The sequence below is a fragment of the Doryrhamphus excisus genome, linkage group LG9 (genome assembly GCF_037039965.1).
Source record: "Doryrhamphus excisus strain RoL-2023G ecotype Guam linkage group LG9, RoL_Dexc_Guam_v1.1, whole genome shotgun sequence".
In the NCBI taxonomy this organism is placed as follows: domain Eukaryota; kingdom Metazoa; phylum Chordata; class Actinopteri; order Syngnathiformes; family Syngnathidae; genus Doryrhamphus; species Doryrhamphus excisus.
In genome coordinates, this window is record NC_136365.1 from 17,769,694 (window position 1) to 17,785,240 (window position 15,547).

General features: G+C 38.6%; 2 protein-coding genes across 3 annotated transcripts in view; one reads left to right on the forward strand and one right to left on the reverse strand.

Moving 5' to 3' along the window:
• The first annotated feature begins 3,654 nt into the window (after window positions 1-3,654).
• On the forward strand, window positions 3,655-12,258 carry anp32b (acidic (leucine-rich) nuclear phosphoprotein 32 family, member B). Of its 2 annotated transcripts, none has more exons than XM_058065359.2 (7): window positions 3,655-3,895; window positions 7,476-7,625; window positions 7,703-7,825; window positions 9,284-9,476; window positions 9,552-9,658; window positions 9,746-9,812; window positions 11,628-12,258. In XM_058065359.2, the coding sequence occupies exons 1-7, from the start codon at window positions 3,842-3,844 to the stop codon at window positions 11,708-11,710; spliced, it is 777 nt and encodes a 258-aa protein (XP_057921342.2). In that variant the 5' UTR covers window positions 3,655-3,841; the 3' UTR covers window positions 11,711-12,258. The 2 variants fall into 2 exon arrangements, with proteins under 2 accessions (XP_057921342.2, XP_057921341.2); XM_058065358.2 differs by having other exon boundaries at window positions 3,656-3,895; window positions 9,552-9,676.
• A 1,474-nt stretch (window positions 12,259-13,732) lies between these two features.
• coro2aa (coronin 2Aa) overlaps window positions 13,733-15,547 on the reverse strand; it is a 35,806-nt gene continuing 33,991 nt past the window's right edge. The window contains exon 12 of the mRNA XM_058065355.2: window positions 13,733-14,627. Coding sequence (XP_057921338.2) covers window positions 14,490-14,627 — 138 coding nt within the window. The 3' untranslated portion in view covers window positions 13,733-14,489. The remainder of the gene's footprint in view (window positions 14,628-15,547) is intronic.

Here is a 15,547-nt window from a genome sequence, read left to right on the forward strand (position 1 = left end):
GTGAAAAAGGAAAAACAATAAATAAATAAACAAAAAAACTTAAACTATATTAGGAAAGCAGGAAGTGAACAAATGTAGGATTTACTTCAGTACATGAAAAAGGAAAAACAATAAATAAATAAACAAAAAAACTTAAACTATATTAGGAAAGCAGGAAGTGAACAAATGTAGGATTTACTTCAGTACGTGAAAAAGGAAAAACAATAAATAAATAAACAAAAAAACTTTAACTATATTAAGAAAGCAGGAAGTGAACAAATGTAACAGTTACTGATTGTAAAAGCACCAGATGGAGGGCTAAGATTTAATAAGCTTTGCTTCTTCCTACTCCTTTTGGACATGTGGAACTGTAAACTGATTATGTGATGCATTCAATTGTAATCTGATGCATGTTCAAATGTAATAAAACCATTACCATTACCATAATATTTGTCCATCAGATGGTGCTACTTTTTCCCAGTCAAGGCACACTACGAACTGTTTTCTGTGCCTCGCTGCTGAAATTGTGTGTCGCTATCAACACTGAATAACGCTAAGACCCGAAACAACCCAATGATCCAAGGATACACCACAGAGTATACGTACCAGTGTGTATTGTGACTGTGTATTGCGACAATATCTAACACAAAACTGCCGTAAATATTGTCAGTCTTTTCACAATTTACAAACTGCGACAAAATATGTTTGCTGTTTTAATCAAGCATAGTGCTAGGCTACAGATTTTTCACCATTAAATTGCTAATAAAACCCATCTTAATCCATCTTGCTGGAAATGGTGCATTATAAAAACATGATAACATTGCTGTCAACACACCATTGTTGTCTGTGCTAACAGTCAGTGCCAACAGTGTTTGCAGGTGTCTGAAGATGACGTTCTACTTGAAATCTGGCTACATGTGCATTGACAGGGACAGGGATGATATTTTTTTTTCACAACGGTTTCCTTGCCCAGATACAGTATCCGTGCCTTCCAGTCTTGTTGCTTCACCCCGTGTTTATTCCAATTAAGTGTTTCTTCAGACATTGTGTCAAACGACATTTAATTGATGATAAAAGACAAAACCAGCTTTTACTGAAAGGATCTTACCTTTGGATGAATTCAATTACGCACGCTGCTACTTCTTTGGTGCTGTAGATGAAGAAAGGTGGGAAACCGTGTAGCAAACCCCTCACCAAAAATGTGGCCCCCAAGGGCTGACCATCCAACCTGAGGCCTGATTTCTGCGGTTTCCTATGAAATGCCAATTAAATTGTGTTGCCCACTGAGATCGAACAAAGAAAAATGTTCTCCTCTCATTCCGTGTGGAAGTGGTAAGTTTTTGGCTTCATTTGTCATTCTTCCAATCTCTTTTGGACTAAGTTTAGAACAAGTAAATCGGAGAGGCTAACTAGCTAGCTCGCAAGTTTGCTAATCCAGTGCACAGTAACATGTGCAATGTCATGTAAACAAAGTGTAACTATCAGGGTGTTATTCCATTTCTACAGGGCTCTAATCATTTTAAACCCCATATGCAGAAAGGCATAAACACATTTTCAATGCTCTCCTATGAAAATATTCAGTTTATTAATATTGAATCCTATTTTGAGGAAATTGACTTATCAAGGCCGGGTCTGGAATCGGTTAATTGAGATAATACATGCAAAATATAAAGTGTGATCTGTTCATCTGATCATATAACAGTGTATACAGTATGTGTTAATAATGTTGAAATCCTGCTAATTTATAGCAATTCTATACAGCATGTCAAACTGACCTTTAAAGGGTTAACAAGCAAAATATATTTGATGTTATATATTTATGTTTATTCCTCGTCTAAATATTTATATTTTTATAAGGAAATAACAGAAGGGCCTCAAGAATTAGGTGTTGTCCATGTGTCTCGACAGAAAAAGTAACAATGCATGAAAATTTGTGTCTAATAATCACAATACAAAAAATCATTCATTTATTTTATGGAAACTTTGATGTAATATTCTTAAAACAAGTCAAAATGAGGCTTAATAGTGGGTGTGGTTTGATTTCACACAAGTGTGATTGACTCGGAGTGAAGCGTTAATTGTTGTACTTGTTGTTTATGAGCAGTACATAATTAAAATTACATTGCAATTTTTGTGAAGCTGACATTTTTAATGGTTTTAAGCACAGTACAAGTCAGGAAGTATATCATTTTAGGTTTCTGAAGTGGCACCATGCATATTTAAGAATGACAAAACAGTGCCATCTCCTGGTTCGCTGTCCAAAGTACCAAAACCCTTTCGAAGCATTTTCAGTCTTACTCAAGTTGAAGGGTTAGTTGCCTTGACTTGAATTTGCATTGTACACATAAGGTAGTTATCATATTAAGTATATAAATGTAATCTCTCAAATTCTGATAGAAATATATATACTGCTGCTTTGGTAGGTTTGGTATGTTTCAAGTTTGAGGGGAACTGGTGTCTCAGGAAGTAAAGGTGGGGGCTGGGGTCTTCATGTATATACTATGCTCTCTTTACTGCAAACACCCCCCTTCTAGTACTGTTGCAAAGTGTGCACACAGTTTGAAGGCAAAAATGATGCAGTATGTCATTTATTGATCAAACATCACACTGACAGAAACAGATGCATTACAAGTTTGTTGCACAATCACTGTTAAATATGACATTGTGTAAAGATATTAGCAAGTGACTGTATTGGAACTATTGTTGCAGTACATAATACTGCAACCCTAAAAACACCCCCTTCTAGTATGTTTGGAGGCAACATTTATGCAAGATTCAATTATCATCAAAATGCACATTATAACAGAAAAATGTATTACAACAGAAAAATCACTCTGTTAAATATTGTCTTCACTGGTAATGCATGATAGTGCAAACCTAAAAAAAATATTCCCTTCTACTTGAGGAACGTGCACACACACTGCCTGAATGGCAAGGTTTATGCTATATCTAGTTCAATGGCCGAAGTGTACACTATACCAGCAGAAAAAGCATTACAAATTTAATATTGGTGCACAACAGCAGGCACAATCACATTTTGTGTTATGTATGGTACATTGCATAACAATATTATTTAGTCACTAGCTTCAAGAATTTCTGGTAAAATGCATTACTGCAAAATAATAAACTTTCTCTCTGTACACAATGCTGGAAGGCAGTGGGATTTGTGCAAAATGTAGTTATGGATCAAATTGCACACTGCAACAGAAAAAAAAATGCATGAGAAGTTTAATTGGTACGTACAAGCACACACACACACACACAGACTTTGTGTGTTAAATATGACAGTGTAAATATCAACATTGGCAAGTCGCTGCATTAGATTGATATCTTTCTTGATAACACATACTGCTCTCTTTGAGCAAAACACCCCTTAGTTCTCGATGGGCACACAGCTGGAAGGCAGCTAGATCCATACAAGATGTAGTTAATTCATAAAAAAATAAGATTTAACGTAATTGGTCCACGTATATATTAAATGGGACACATTGCAAAGATAATATTACCTTAAGGTATTTCCCGGTATTGCGTAAATAAATAGTGGAGAAAATGCTATGTAGGACTTCCCTAGCAGAAATGAATTGCACCACAGCAGTGCTGTTTTGAGGCTGCCGTTGCCCCTTTAGGCGGCGATGGGCGTTTCTGGACAGAGGGGGCGCTGTTGAGCATATATTTTGTTTCAGTCCCGTTTCCCTCCATGGTTTCTCCTCTCCGACTAACTTAGCGGTGGCTCACTTCATTATACAGTCCCCTATATTCTCCCTCCGTTAGGGCATCTCTACGTTTGGACCGAAGATCCCGGCACACACACAAACAAAAACACCCGTGACAGAGAGGAAAAGTTTGACTTCCAGCGGGAACGATGTTGATGAAAAACAGGATCCACTTGGAGCTAAGAAACAGGGCACCGTCTGAAGTGAGTCGTGCCTTTTTTTTAGTTTTCGGGCTAGCGTTGGCTTTAGCTTAGCTTGCTACTTTTCCACTGCTTTGACCTGTAATGGAGACCACATGTTGTTTTTCTTGTTAAAAAAGGATACAATTTGTCGTCTTTAGGCGTGAGGGAACGGGGTTTGGGTGTATCGGCGGTACACACAAGGGAGACGAGAAAAGCTGCGTTCAATCGCTACTTTATCGGAGACGGCAATTCCCCAGCTCGTTGGCATTATTGCGGTGCTTTTAAACCCTTTCGTAGCAGCATTCCCCCCCTTTCGGCGACGGTTCACTTCGACCTGCCAAAAACTATTCGTAAACTTGGCTTTTTGCGTTGATATCGGAGCTAAATGTGCTCCCCACGCTAGTGCATTCGCGTTGGGCACATACAGTGGGTAGCCATGTTTGCTGCTAGCATGATGTTAACCGCTCAACGAGGGCACCCTTTAAAACACTTAAAACACCCAACATTTCCCGGTGAGATCACATTAAGAGTGCAACCTTAGAAACGTTTAAATAGCCATTTCCATTCAGGAGTCGCGTAATTGAAACTATTTAGGTTATGACCACACGTCATTGAACACGTAAAAAACAACCGGCGATGCAGCAAATTGATAATGTTACATTCATGCACATGTACTTGTACTTATTATAAAAGCGATGTATTTCCGTAATTGATTTGTTTGCGAGGCAAGTTTAGATGGGAGTGTACATGGAGAGCAAGCACATGGAATATGTCACCCTGCGTGTAATGCATACATTTGTCGCAATTAAACGCCATTTATACTCGTTTATAAATGTGTAATTCTTATAGAAGTGTGTTCACAACACCCGATTATGGTCTTGAACGCAGCAGCCTCCCAACTTATCTTCTTCCCGCCATATTAGCGCCTCCGCCATAATGGTTCAGGCAGAAGACGACAAAACCATACAAATACAATAATCTTCCAGTTCTATTGGATGCCATTGTATCACATTCGACGCACCTCGCTATTTAAAGTCCGGGCTTTTGTTAGCCTGTTTTATTAGTGTGCGTCTGCTTTTGGGGCGACGAGAGATCCGACACAGCGCGTCATGCGTGGGCAGACAAAAACTCGACGCCCGCTGTTTTCATCTTACTCATGCAAAGCTTAAAACATGGATAAATGTATGTAAAACAGCTCATTGTAATGCGTCAAAATAGACAATGGCAATTTGTAAACATGTGTCGCTAATTGAAATGCTCGGAACGGCATACTGTTTCTCAGGAGTCGCCATGTTGTCATTCTGTCGTCTTTTGAAGGTCTGGAAGAAAGGAACGGTCTCCATCTTTGTTTTTTTTTCCCCTCACTAAATTTCCGCTCTCAGTGTTGCCCCTTCGCCACTTTTACTACAAAACGTCAAAACAAATTGGCAATATGTGTCGACAACAAGGATTACTCCCGAACGACGGTTAAACCGAAAAAGAAAAAAAAACTCTGCACAAAAAAGGGTGTATTCGCCATCCTTTCCGTCGCTGTAGCGTGGGCTAATGGCGGCCACACAGGCTTTAACGTCTACTGCACGTTTAAAAAGGGGGGCAATGGCTGCTTAGCTTGTAGCTTGTAGCTTAGCTGACTAAAATCATCGCATGCTAAAGGGGAAGACTCCACCGGGCTCGCCCTGTTGACGAACAATTTATCATCTTGAGACTAAGAAGAGTGACACGGAGGTATTTAAATAAGACTACACAGCCTCCATTTTTGGTGTTTTTCCAGGGAGAAACAATGCTCTTTCTGACATTTTGACTACAACTTTTTTTGTTGTTGCGTTTTTAACTACTGCAACTCTTAACAATACTTCTCTTTGAAGTACTTAAAAACGCCCAAATATAAACAACCCTGACATAAAGACAACCTTCTTTTTCCAAGAACTAGTCGAAGACAGGGATTAGTCGAAGATAGTTAAATATTTTTTTTAAACTCGTGTTATCATAGTGGTAATATTTCTTAGCAATGAAGGTTTTACAAAGTACATAAAGCCTCCCTTTTGGGCGTTTTACCAGGGAGAATCTATGCTCTTGCTGATGTTTCAACTCCTACTTTTTTGTTTTTATAGTCCTATAGTGAATAGCTAAGTGTTAAGTTTTTGAAACTCTATAAACCATGGCAGATGATAGACAAAACAAATGTGCCTAAACAAAATTATGTCTGCTAGCTTTAATGTTATTTTTTAACTCGGTTAGTTTTAACAACTTAAATTTGAAAATATAGTATGACAGTGGATTTTGGTGACTAATAATCCCATTTTTATACAGCTTGGCTATCACAACATAGTTTAGAAAATCAATACTGTTTGTGTTCTTCATTATACTTAGTTGCTTTTAGTACATAATATACCTAATGTTGTTTCTATATGTTCTATGGTACTGTTTGACATCATGTGCTCCATCTGCAGGGAAAAGAACATGGCCATAACCAACACAGTGGAGCATAATTCTGTATAATTGCATAACTGTATAATTCAAGAACTTCTATCATTTTCCACTTGCCAAGTGCGGTGCAAACCCTTACACTTAATTTTCTTGCACTCATTTAGCCCAAAATCTTAAAACTACTACTCAAGGACGACTACAGGGTTACGTACAAGCTCACTTTCTAGACTGTGATGCAAGTTTCGGTTCAGTAATATATATACATATAACTGATATTTTAATACTGTACACGGAAAGCCATTACTTTCATTCATCAAACCTTAAACAAAATACATGAATGAAGTGAAACAGAAGTGATAATCCTTACTTTTTTCTTTATCTTTTACACTATTATGTTAAGAAGGGAATTTAGAAATAAGTTTTCCATAGTTTTTTTTTATAACTTGTTTTTTGTGGCAGTGTCTTCCATGTTAAACATCAATTTGATTTTTACAGTAGAAATTAATTTTTCACATATTTTGGTAACAAATTGAAACAACAACCAAAATCAAGAGGGGCTGTTTGGGAGCTGAAAGAACATAAATTCCCATCACTACAAGTGTTACTCCACCCCTTGCAATTAACTCCTCTTTTTGTATGTTAGTAATTAATGACAGTAAGTGATAGTCGGTTTCACTAGACATGACAATACACAAGATTGGTACGAGATGAGATTTTAACATTTACATAAAAAAGAACATAAGAAAAGTACAGTGAAAAAATATATATGACAATATATTCTAATCTACTAATATAATTTCTACTACGTCACTCTTCTGCACTCTTTGTGTATGCTAGCAGCCCCGCCTCCATCCACCTAGGCAAAGAGACTGTACGCCATGGTTCTATGGAGTAAACGTGCCAAGTTGCTGAATGCCATGCACAGAGTGAACTCTCTTCCTGTTTGTTTTGAGCCGAGGAAACAGATGCACATACACATGGCAATATATATTGAGGCCGGCAAAATGAGCAAATTCATATTCATTGATTGTGTAATTTTTATTTATTTTTTTGCTTTTCATCTCATGGTTATTTTTGTGCTGCGATCCATCACCTGTGTTAACATCTGATGACATAAATACTTCTCTAAGAGCGAGTTTTGTCATCTTCTAATACTTATTTTACTGTCTTCCAGCTACATGAACTCGTCCTAGACAACTGTCGATCGGACGAAGGAAAAACCGAAGGCCTCACAGATGAGTTTGTCAACCTGACGTTCCTCAGTTTGATAAATGTCGGCCTAACATCAGTCTCCAACATACCAAGATTAGAAAAACTCAAAAAGGTAAGTGGGGGGGGGCAGCAAGCTGACTGGGGACAAACGTGAAAAGTCCAAATGTCAATTTCGTCTCTCTCTCTCAGTTGGAGTTGAGTGACAACAGAATCAGCGGCGGCCTGGAGGTCTTAGCATTGAAACTCCCCAACCTCACACATCTAAACCTGAGCGGCAACAAATTGAAAGAAATCAGCACTTTGGAACCATTGGTACGTATCTTCCTTCCACCAGCCTTGTCACCGTAAAGAGAAGTTCACCACTAACTTCCCCTTTTGGCTGTGCACTCTTTATGTTAGCATCCAACAGTTAGCGTATTGCTCACATGTACCAAGCAGCCAGACACTTGCCCACAGTACCTCCCTCGTTTATCACGCTTAATTGGTTCCAGACCCGACCATAAGTTAATTTAAAAAGTAGGATTTCTTATTTCTAAATGGAATGTTTTTGTAGTCAGAGCGTAGAAAACCTATGACATTAGAGCCCTGTAGACATGAAATAACACCCCTATAGTCACCCAAAACCGTAGATACTGTATAATAATTGAAAATAAGACATAGTACAAGTGTTTAGCTGAGGCCAAAATATGTACATTTTGCTGAAACATGCATTTTTTGACGAGTGAAGAGAGTCTCTACACCAGTGGTCTCAAACTCAATTTACTTGGGGGGCCACTGGAGCTCGGGTCTGGGTGAGACTAGGCTGTATCAGGTTTAAAAAAAAACAAAACGCATTTATTAAAAACAAAAAAATGTAAAAAAACTTTGCTTTGGTTCCAATTTTCTACAAGAAAAGCTCTGATAAAACGTTCCACTGTTCTCAAATATCTTACTTTTTATTTTTCTACACAAAATAAGATGAAAAATAAATAAACAAATCAAGAATAAAGAAAATCAATCAATCAGTAATAAAGAAATAAATATAATAATAATAATAAAACGGCAAATAATAAAAACTTAAGAAGCCACATATAGTTGGTGGGTAGACAAATAATTTTTTCCAGATTAATATTAAAGCATTATTAGAGCCCTGTAGACATGACAAAACACAACTATAGTCACATTTATATTCTTTTTATTTACAACATATTGCGCAACTGCAGGGTCTTGAGACACATGCTAACTCGCAAACTAGAGAGCTAGCGACCTAAACGGTAGCCTTCAAGTTATTTCCTTTAAACTTAAATGGCCAAAAACTTACCACTTCCACATGGATAGGGAGGATAACTATTAACAGTTATTTAACCTTTAACATGAACATTAATCAAACGTAATAATTTTTTCTGGGTACATGATACCATACAGCATCCATATCAAACTTGGGCGGGCCGCACTAACATTAAACTTTCATATTAAGACACCTGGTTTTAGGGTCATAGTCTGTGTGGGGCTGCATGAGTGCTGCAGGTACCGGAGCTGTGGTTCAGACGTGCTGTGACAGTAAATGGCAAGATAACGGTCTTGCCTGCGGTCAAGCATGGTGGCATGATGACAGCATCGTAGGTTGCATGAATGCCGCGGTTAACATGAAGCACACAGCATGATTCCCTCCATGTGGGAAACCGAGGGGCGTTCCCTGTCCTGATGTAGTGTTTCTGCGCGGGGCCGGTACCGTCATGTTTCCATCCCGACACGAGGACCAAGTCGTATCTGCTGTCGTCGGGTCCACAGAAAAAGCTGAAACACCTGAAAAGTTTGGACCTGTTCAACTGCGAAGTGACCAACCTGAACGAGTACAAGGACAGCGTCTTCAAACTCCTGCCCCAGCTCACCTACCTGGACGGCTACGACAACGAGGACAAGGAGGCCTCCGACTCTGACGGAGAGGTGGACGGAGACGGCGTGGACGATGACGACGATGAAGGTGTGTGTTGGGGGGGTTAATTGTCGTTTACCTGCTGCAGTCTCTTATGACAAAATGTGTCCATTCCACTCACAGAGGGCGAGGATGAGGAAGACGAGGACGGCGAGGAGGAGGACTTCGATGAGGAAGAAGATGACGAGGAAGATGAGGAGGAGGTAGAGGGAGAAGAGGATGACGAGGAGGTCAGCGGAGAGGATGAGGTGAAGCTTGGAATGATGGGAAATACTGTGCAGCTGAAGCTGAAGCTTACCTTTTTTCCTCTCCACAAGGAGGAAGACTACGGACCGGACGGGGAAGTTGATGACGATGATGAAGATGAGGAGGAAGACGATGAAGGTATTATCTGAGGGGTGCATGCTGCGGAAAATGCAATAGTCTTCCTCATTAGTCAACACATTGAAACACGCTACTGACACCTGCAGGACTTTAATGGAACTGCAACAAGCCCAATGTAGGAGTAGCATTGATAACATTAGCTTCGTTAGCATTCATACAGGTGTACAAATAAGTGTACACAAACTTTTAAACATCAACGACTTGACTGTAAAAAAATTAATGAGACATAAGCCCCTTCCATACATTAAAACGTTTTTCTTTCATTTTGTTGTAAAAATACATTTCCAAAAAGGAGTCCTACACTCAACAAAAATATATAATAATTTTTCATGAGCTAAACTCAAACATGTAAAAGGCTCGTCTCTCTCTAATATTTGTGTCAGTGAGCATTCATGATCCACCCAGGTGTGGGCTAGATGCTGATTAGGCAACATGATTGCACAGGTGTGCATTAGGCTGGCCACACTAAAAGGCCGCTCAAATTTGTACTTTAGCTGTATTGCCTTTTAGTGTGGCCAACCCAAGGCGCACCTGTGCAAGCAATGTGCGTTAGGCTGGCCACACTAAAAGGCTGCTCAAATATGCAATTTAACTGTATTGCCTTTTAGTGTAGCCAACCCAAGGCACACCTGTGCAGTGTGCGTTTGACTGGCCACACTAAAAGGCCGCTCAAATATGCATTTTAACTGTATTGCCTTTTAGTGTGGCTAACCCACGGCGCACCTGTGCAAGCAGTGTGCGTTAGACTGGCCACACTAAAAGGCCGCTCAAATATGCACTTTAACTGTATTGCCTTTTAGTGTGGCTAACCCAAGGCGCACCTGTGCAAGCAGTGTGTGTTAGACTGGCCACACTAAAAGGCCGCTCAAATATGCACTTTAACTGTATTGCCTCTTAGTGTGGCCAACCCAAGGCACACCTGTGCAAGCAGTGTGCGTTACCTGGCCACACTAAAAGGCCGCTCAAATATGCACTTTAACTGTATTGCCTTTTAGTGTGGCTAACCCAAGGCGCACCTGTGCAAGCAGTGTGCGTTAGACTGGCCACACTAAAAGGCCGCTCAAATATGCACTTTAACTGTATTGCCTTTTAGTGTGGCCAACCCAAGGCACACCTGTGCAAGCAGTGTGCGTTAGACTGGCCACACTAAAAGGCCGCTCAAATATGCACTTTAACTGTATTGCCTTTTAGTGTGGCTAACCCAAGGCGCACCTGTGCAAGCAGTGTGCGTTAGACTGGCCACACTAAAAGGCCGCTCAAATATGCACTTTAACTGTATTGCCTTTTAGTGTGGCTAACCCAAGGCGCACCTGTGCAAGCAGTGTGCGTTAGGCTGGCCACACCAAAAGGCCGGTCAAATGTGTATTGCCTTTTAGCGTGACCAACCCAAGGCACATCTGTGCAAGCAGTGTGTGTTAGGCTGGCCACACTAAAAGGCTGCTCAAATAAGCACTTTAACTGTGTTGCTTTTTAGTGTGGTCAACCCAAGGCACACCTGTGCAAGCAACATGCTTTCTAAATAGCACCTCCTACGGCCTTTTAGTGTGGCCAACCATGTCTAATCAGCATGTTGATATAACATAGCTATGAAGTGGATGGACTATTTAGATTTGCCTTTATGTTTTTGGTGAGTGTGTATTTGGGTCAGCGTAGTGCGATTATCAAAGTCGGCGATTTAGTCTGCGACATAAGTTCAAGTTGCTTTCTATTTTTTTTTTCTTTATTTTCCTCAAGCTGCTGTAGCACCAATTAGACAACAGTAATAAATGTGTACACACAAGAGCAACAGCAAAATGAGTGTCATGGTTTTTGCAGAGGCTGATACCCACAAAGGCGAGAAGAGAAAGCGAGACCCGGATGACGACGATGAATTCGACGACGACGAGGAAGACTATTAAAAACAAAACGAGAGCCGACCAACCCCCCCCCCTAAAAACCTGAACCTCCACGGCCCCTCCTACAATCCGGAACCCCCACCTTCCCCTTCCTCTTCCCCAGCTCTGAGCTCTGTTTTTTTGGGGCAAGACTGTACTGGATGGGTGGGGTCGTGTGGGTCAACCACCGCCCTCCCCCTAAAACCATTTATTATTATTTTTGTTTTTTACAATCTTTTGAACTGAGAGTTACCCCACCACAACCACCATCATGATCATCATCATCATCATCATCGTCATCGTCGTCACCCAACAGCCCCAAGGTTCTCAGGCAGCCCACCACTCAGCATTCCACATTTTCACTGTCAAATCCCGCTTTGTGTATCTTGTGTGAGGACTTTGGGATTGGTCTAGTATTGGGTCTGTGCTTTTTTCCTGGTTTTGTTCGCGAAAATTATTATTTTGTTGTTGGGTTTGATGTTTCTTTTTTTTGTATTATTTTTTTGTCTGTTTCCTTTTACCCACTGCCCCCAATCCACCCCAATAAAATTATTGCTATAGCAGCTGTGCAACCAGTGAGCCATACGTTTTTTGGGTTTTTTTTTCTCAGTGTGGCCACCTGTTGCACAAATCCAAGGTTGTAGCTACATTTTTACTTTCTGTATGACAAGAAAACAACTTTGTAAATAAAATGTTAACATTTTCTGCTTTTCTTTTCATGCCGGGGGGAGTGAATGAGTGAAACACATTTTAACATCCAACGTAGGGAAAACTGGTCTGATGGCACGGAAGCATTTACGGCATGTAGGATTTCCCTGAGGGAGATGTTGCTACGCGTAAACACACACAAGTAATGTGGACTTGAGCAAGGCACGCAATTTCTCACTATCTGTGGTTGAAAACACATCTACCACTTTTTATTGCTTAAATAAAAAAAAAACATCAGTTCTGAGTCAATACAATTTTACCTAATGTACGGTAAATATATAAACTATAACAAGTCAGAAGGTTGGCTTGTCATTTTGTATGGTCCTTTAAAATAATGGATTTCAGCGTGTTTCGCCCCAATTTATCGACACTTTTTAATCACTACCAACTGCTCAGTTTTTTTCCCCCTTTTACGTTGAAAATATACAATTGTTTAACCATTTCGCCTGTAAAATGCAACATTTTTGCTTCGAGCGCCTCATTGCGGTCGCCATGACACTCTGACGTGTCACTCCGGCAAAGATACGTCATCTTACGTGTTGCATTCACTGATGCTTACGCAAACTCGGAAAAACAACTAACTTTACAGCTATGTTTTCACCCAATAAAATTTCACTTTAAATGTAAATTGTTGAAACTTTGTCAATTATCTTATTATAAAAATGTAAATTAGAACCAAAAGCAGAAAAGGAAGAAAAGAGGAAACATCTCATTGGCTGCTTTTAAATATATATATTTTTACACAGTGAGTGACCCAACCGCGGTAAAGAAACACGTTGAGTGCTATATTTAGCACTGCAACTTCCTGATGCATTTTTTTTTTGGTAAGAAATGAACATTAAAGCACACAATTGGCCTATGTGTGTACAAAAGCTGCATTTCAATTTTGATTAAAAAAATTAAAAAGTCAGTGTAAAAGCCAGGGAAAAAAACTGGATACATGCTGTTAAAAAAAAAACACGGATTTTCAAAATGTGAAGGGCCAAAAGACTTCAGGGGTGGCACAGCGGCTCAAGAAAAATAAAAAAAAATTTCAAGAATGGATTTTTAGTGAGCAAAAACAAGCTGGGGAGGGAAGTGGGGGGGGGGGGGGGGGCAACAGTCACAAAATATGCTCCAGAAAATAATTTTTAGAGGAAGTAGGGCAGGTCCCAACTGTATTAAATGTAAATATTATATATATGTGCCATGCCTTCAAAACCCCTGATTTTGCTCTTTTTCTGCCATCTTAGCCATTTGTACTTAAATATTAAAAAGACAGTAAACAAGAAATGACAAGATAGAAAATAAAATCATTTTCCTTTTCCCCTCTTTCAGCTATAAAGAGTTTTTGTTGTAAAAAAAAACTGAGCTACAAAGTTGCATAGCTGTGATATATATATATATATAAAAAAATAACAGACCAGAAGATAGTACAGTCATCCCTCGTTTATCACAGTTAATTTGTTCTGGACCTGACATGAACTTTCGCAAAGTAGGATTCCGTATTAATAAATCAAATATTTTCATAGTTGTAGCATAGAAATCCTCTATTTTACTTTTCAAAATATGAGCTTCAACATGATTAGAGCCCTGCAGACTTGAAATAAAACCCCAATAGTCACTTTTACACCCTTGTTATTCTTTGTATACGTCACATTGCTGTTAGCATAGCAAGCTACCAAGCTAACTAGTCAGCCTCTTCAATTTACTTACTCTAAACTTGTTTCAAACGGAGCGAGGAAGAAAGGCATAGAAGCCAAAAACTTACCACTTCCACACTAAAGAGGAGAACCATTGTTTCCTCCACTCAGTATCAGCCGTGGAATGTCGTCTAGGCTCCATGCAGTGTGAAATGTAATGTAATCTAACGTCATGTGTCATATATTTCAATATTTTTAGACTAATAAAAACATGATATCGTGATATAGCGAGGGACGACTGTATTTTTTAAAAGCACGTGTGTAAGAATCCGTGTCATATTTACACCAACAATACAGGATGCGCACCTCGTGTGGTGCCTACAGGAAGAGCGTGGTTGTAGTTTAATAAAACAATAACAACAAAGTGTGGGAATCAGCAAGAAAACGCCCCAAAAAAAACCAAAAAAAAAGTCTTAAAGTGAGGTAGGAGACTGAGAGTTTTTGATGTTCTTGATCTCCAGCTCCAGCTGCTTGATGCGTACGTCCCTCTGGTTGACGAGCTCACGCAGCCGCCGAATTTCATCCTGCTGCTTGTGGAATTTCAGACGGAGCTGTGGATATGAAGAAGGATGAAAGTCATGTGACAAATATTGGGATACTCCATCGTAAGCAAAAGGTTGAACGAGACGGTCCAATACGGTCAGTCTTAATATTTCATTTTAACCCATTTTCATACCTTGATGGAGTGGAATTTTTTTTAAATGAAGTAGCAATATTAAGAGAATTAAAAGGGGGGTGAAGTCATATAACCGAAAAAAAATATATTAAATTTAAACAAATAAAATAATATAAAATAAAGTAACCAAAAGCATCCTAAATTCTGTGAATATAGCCACAGATTAAAATGGTTTAATGTCACAATGCTAGAGGTAAAAAAAATAGCTGAGAATGACAAGATATTTTTAAATATATTTTTATGAAGAGAATTAAGACGGTGGGAGAAAGGGGCATAATTATTTAAAAATTAAATAAAATTAAAAAAACTTCTTTAATTTAAATAAAAACAATAAATCAAAATAAAAAAAAATAAATTAACATAAATTATTTCCTAAAATTCAGTGAATATATCCTGAGATTAAAATTGTTGAATATCACAATGCTAGAGGTAAAAAAAAAATAGCTGAGAATGAGAATAAAGATATTTTTAAAGATCTTTTTATGGTGGGGGAGAGGGGCATAATCACTTAAAAATGTAATTTATTTTTTAAAAAAATCTTTAATTTAAACAATTAAATAAAAACAATAATCTAAAATTAAAAAAACTAGAAATTAAATAAAAAAATATTTCCTAAAATTCAGTGAATGTATCCTTAGATTAAAATTGTTGAATGTTAAAATGCTGTAGGTAAAAAAAAAAGTTGATAACGACAATAAATTAAAAATGTTTTTAAGTCATAAAGTTATTAAAAATGAGAATAAATAAAAAAATTAAGTCATAAAGTTGTAATGTTAGAAAAAAAGTCAACCATAA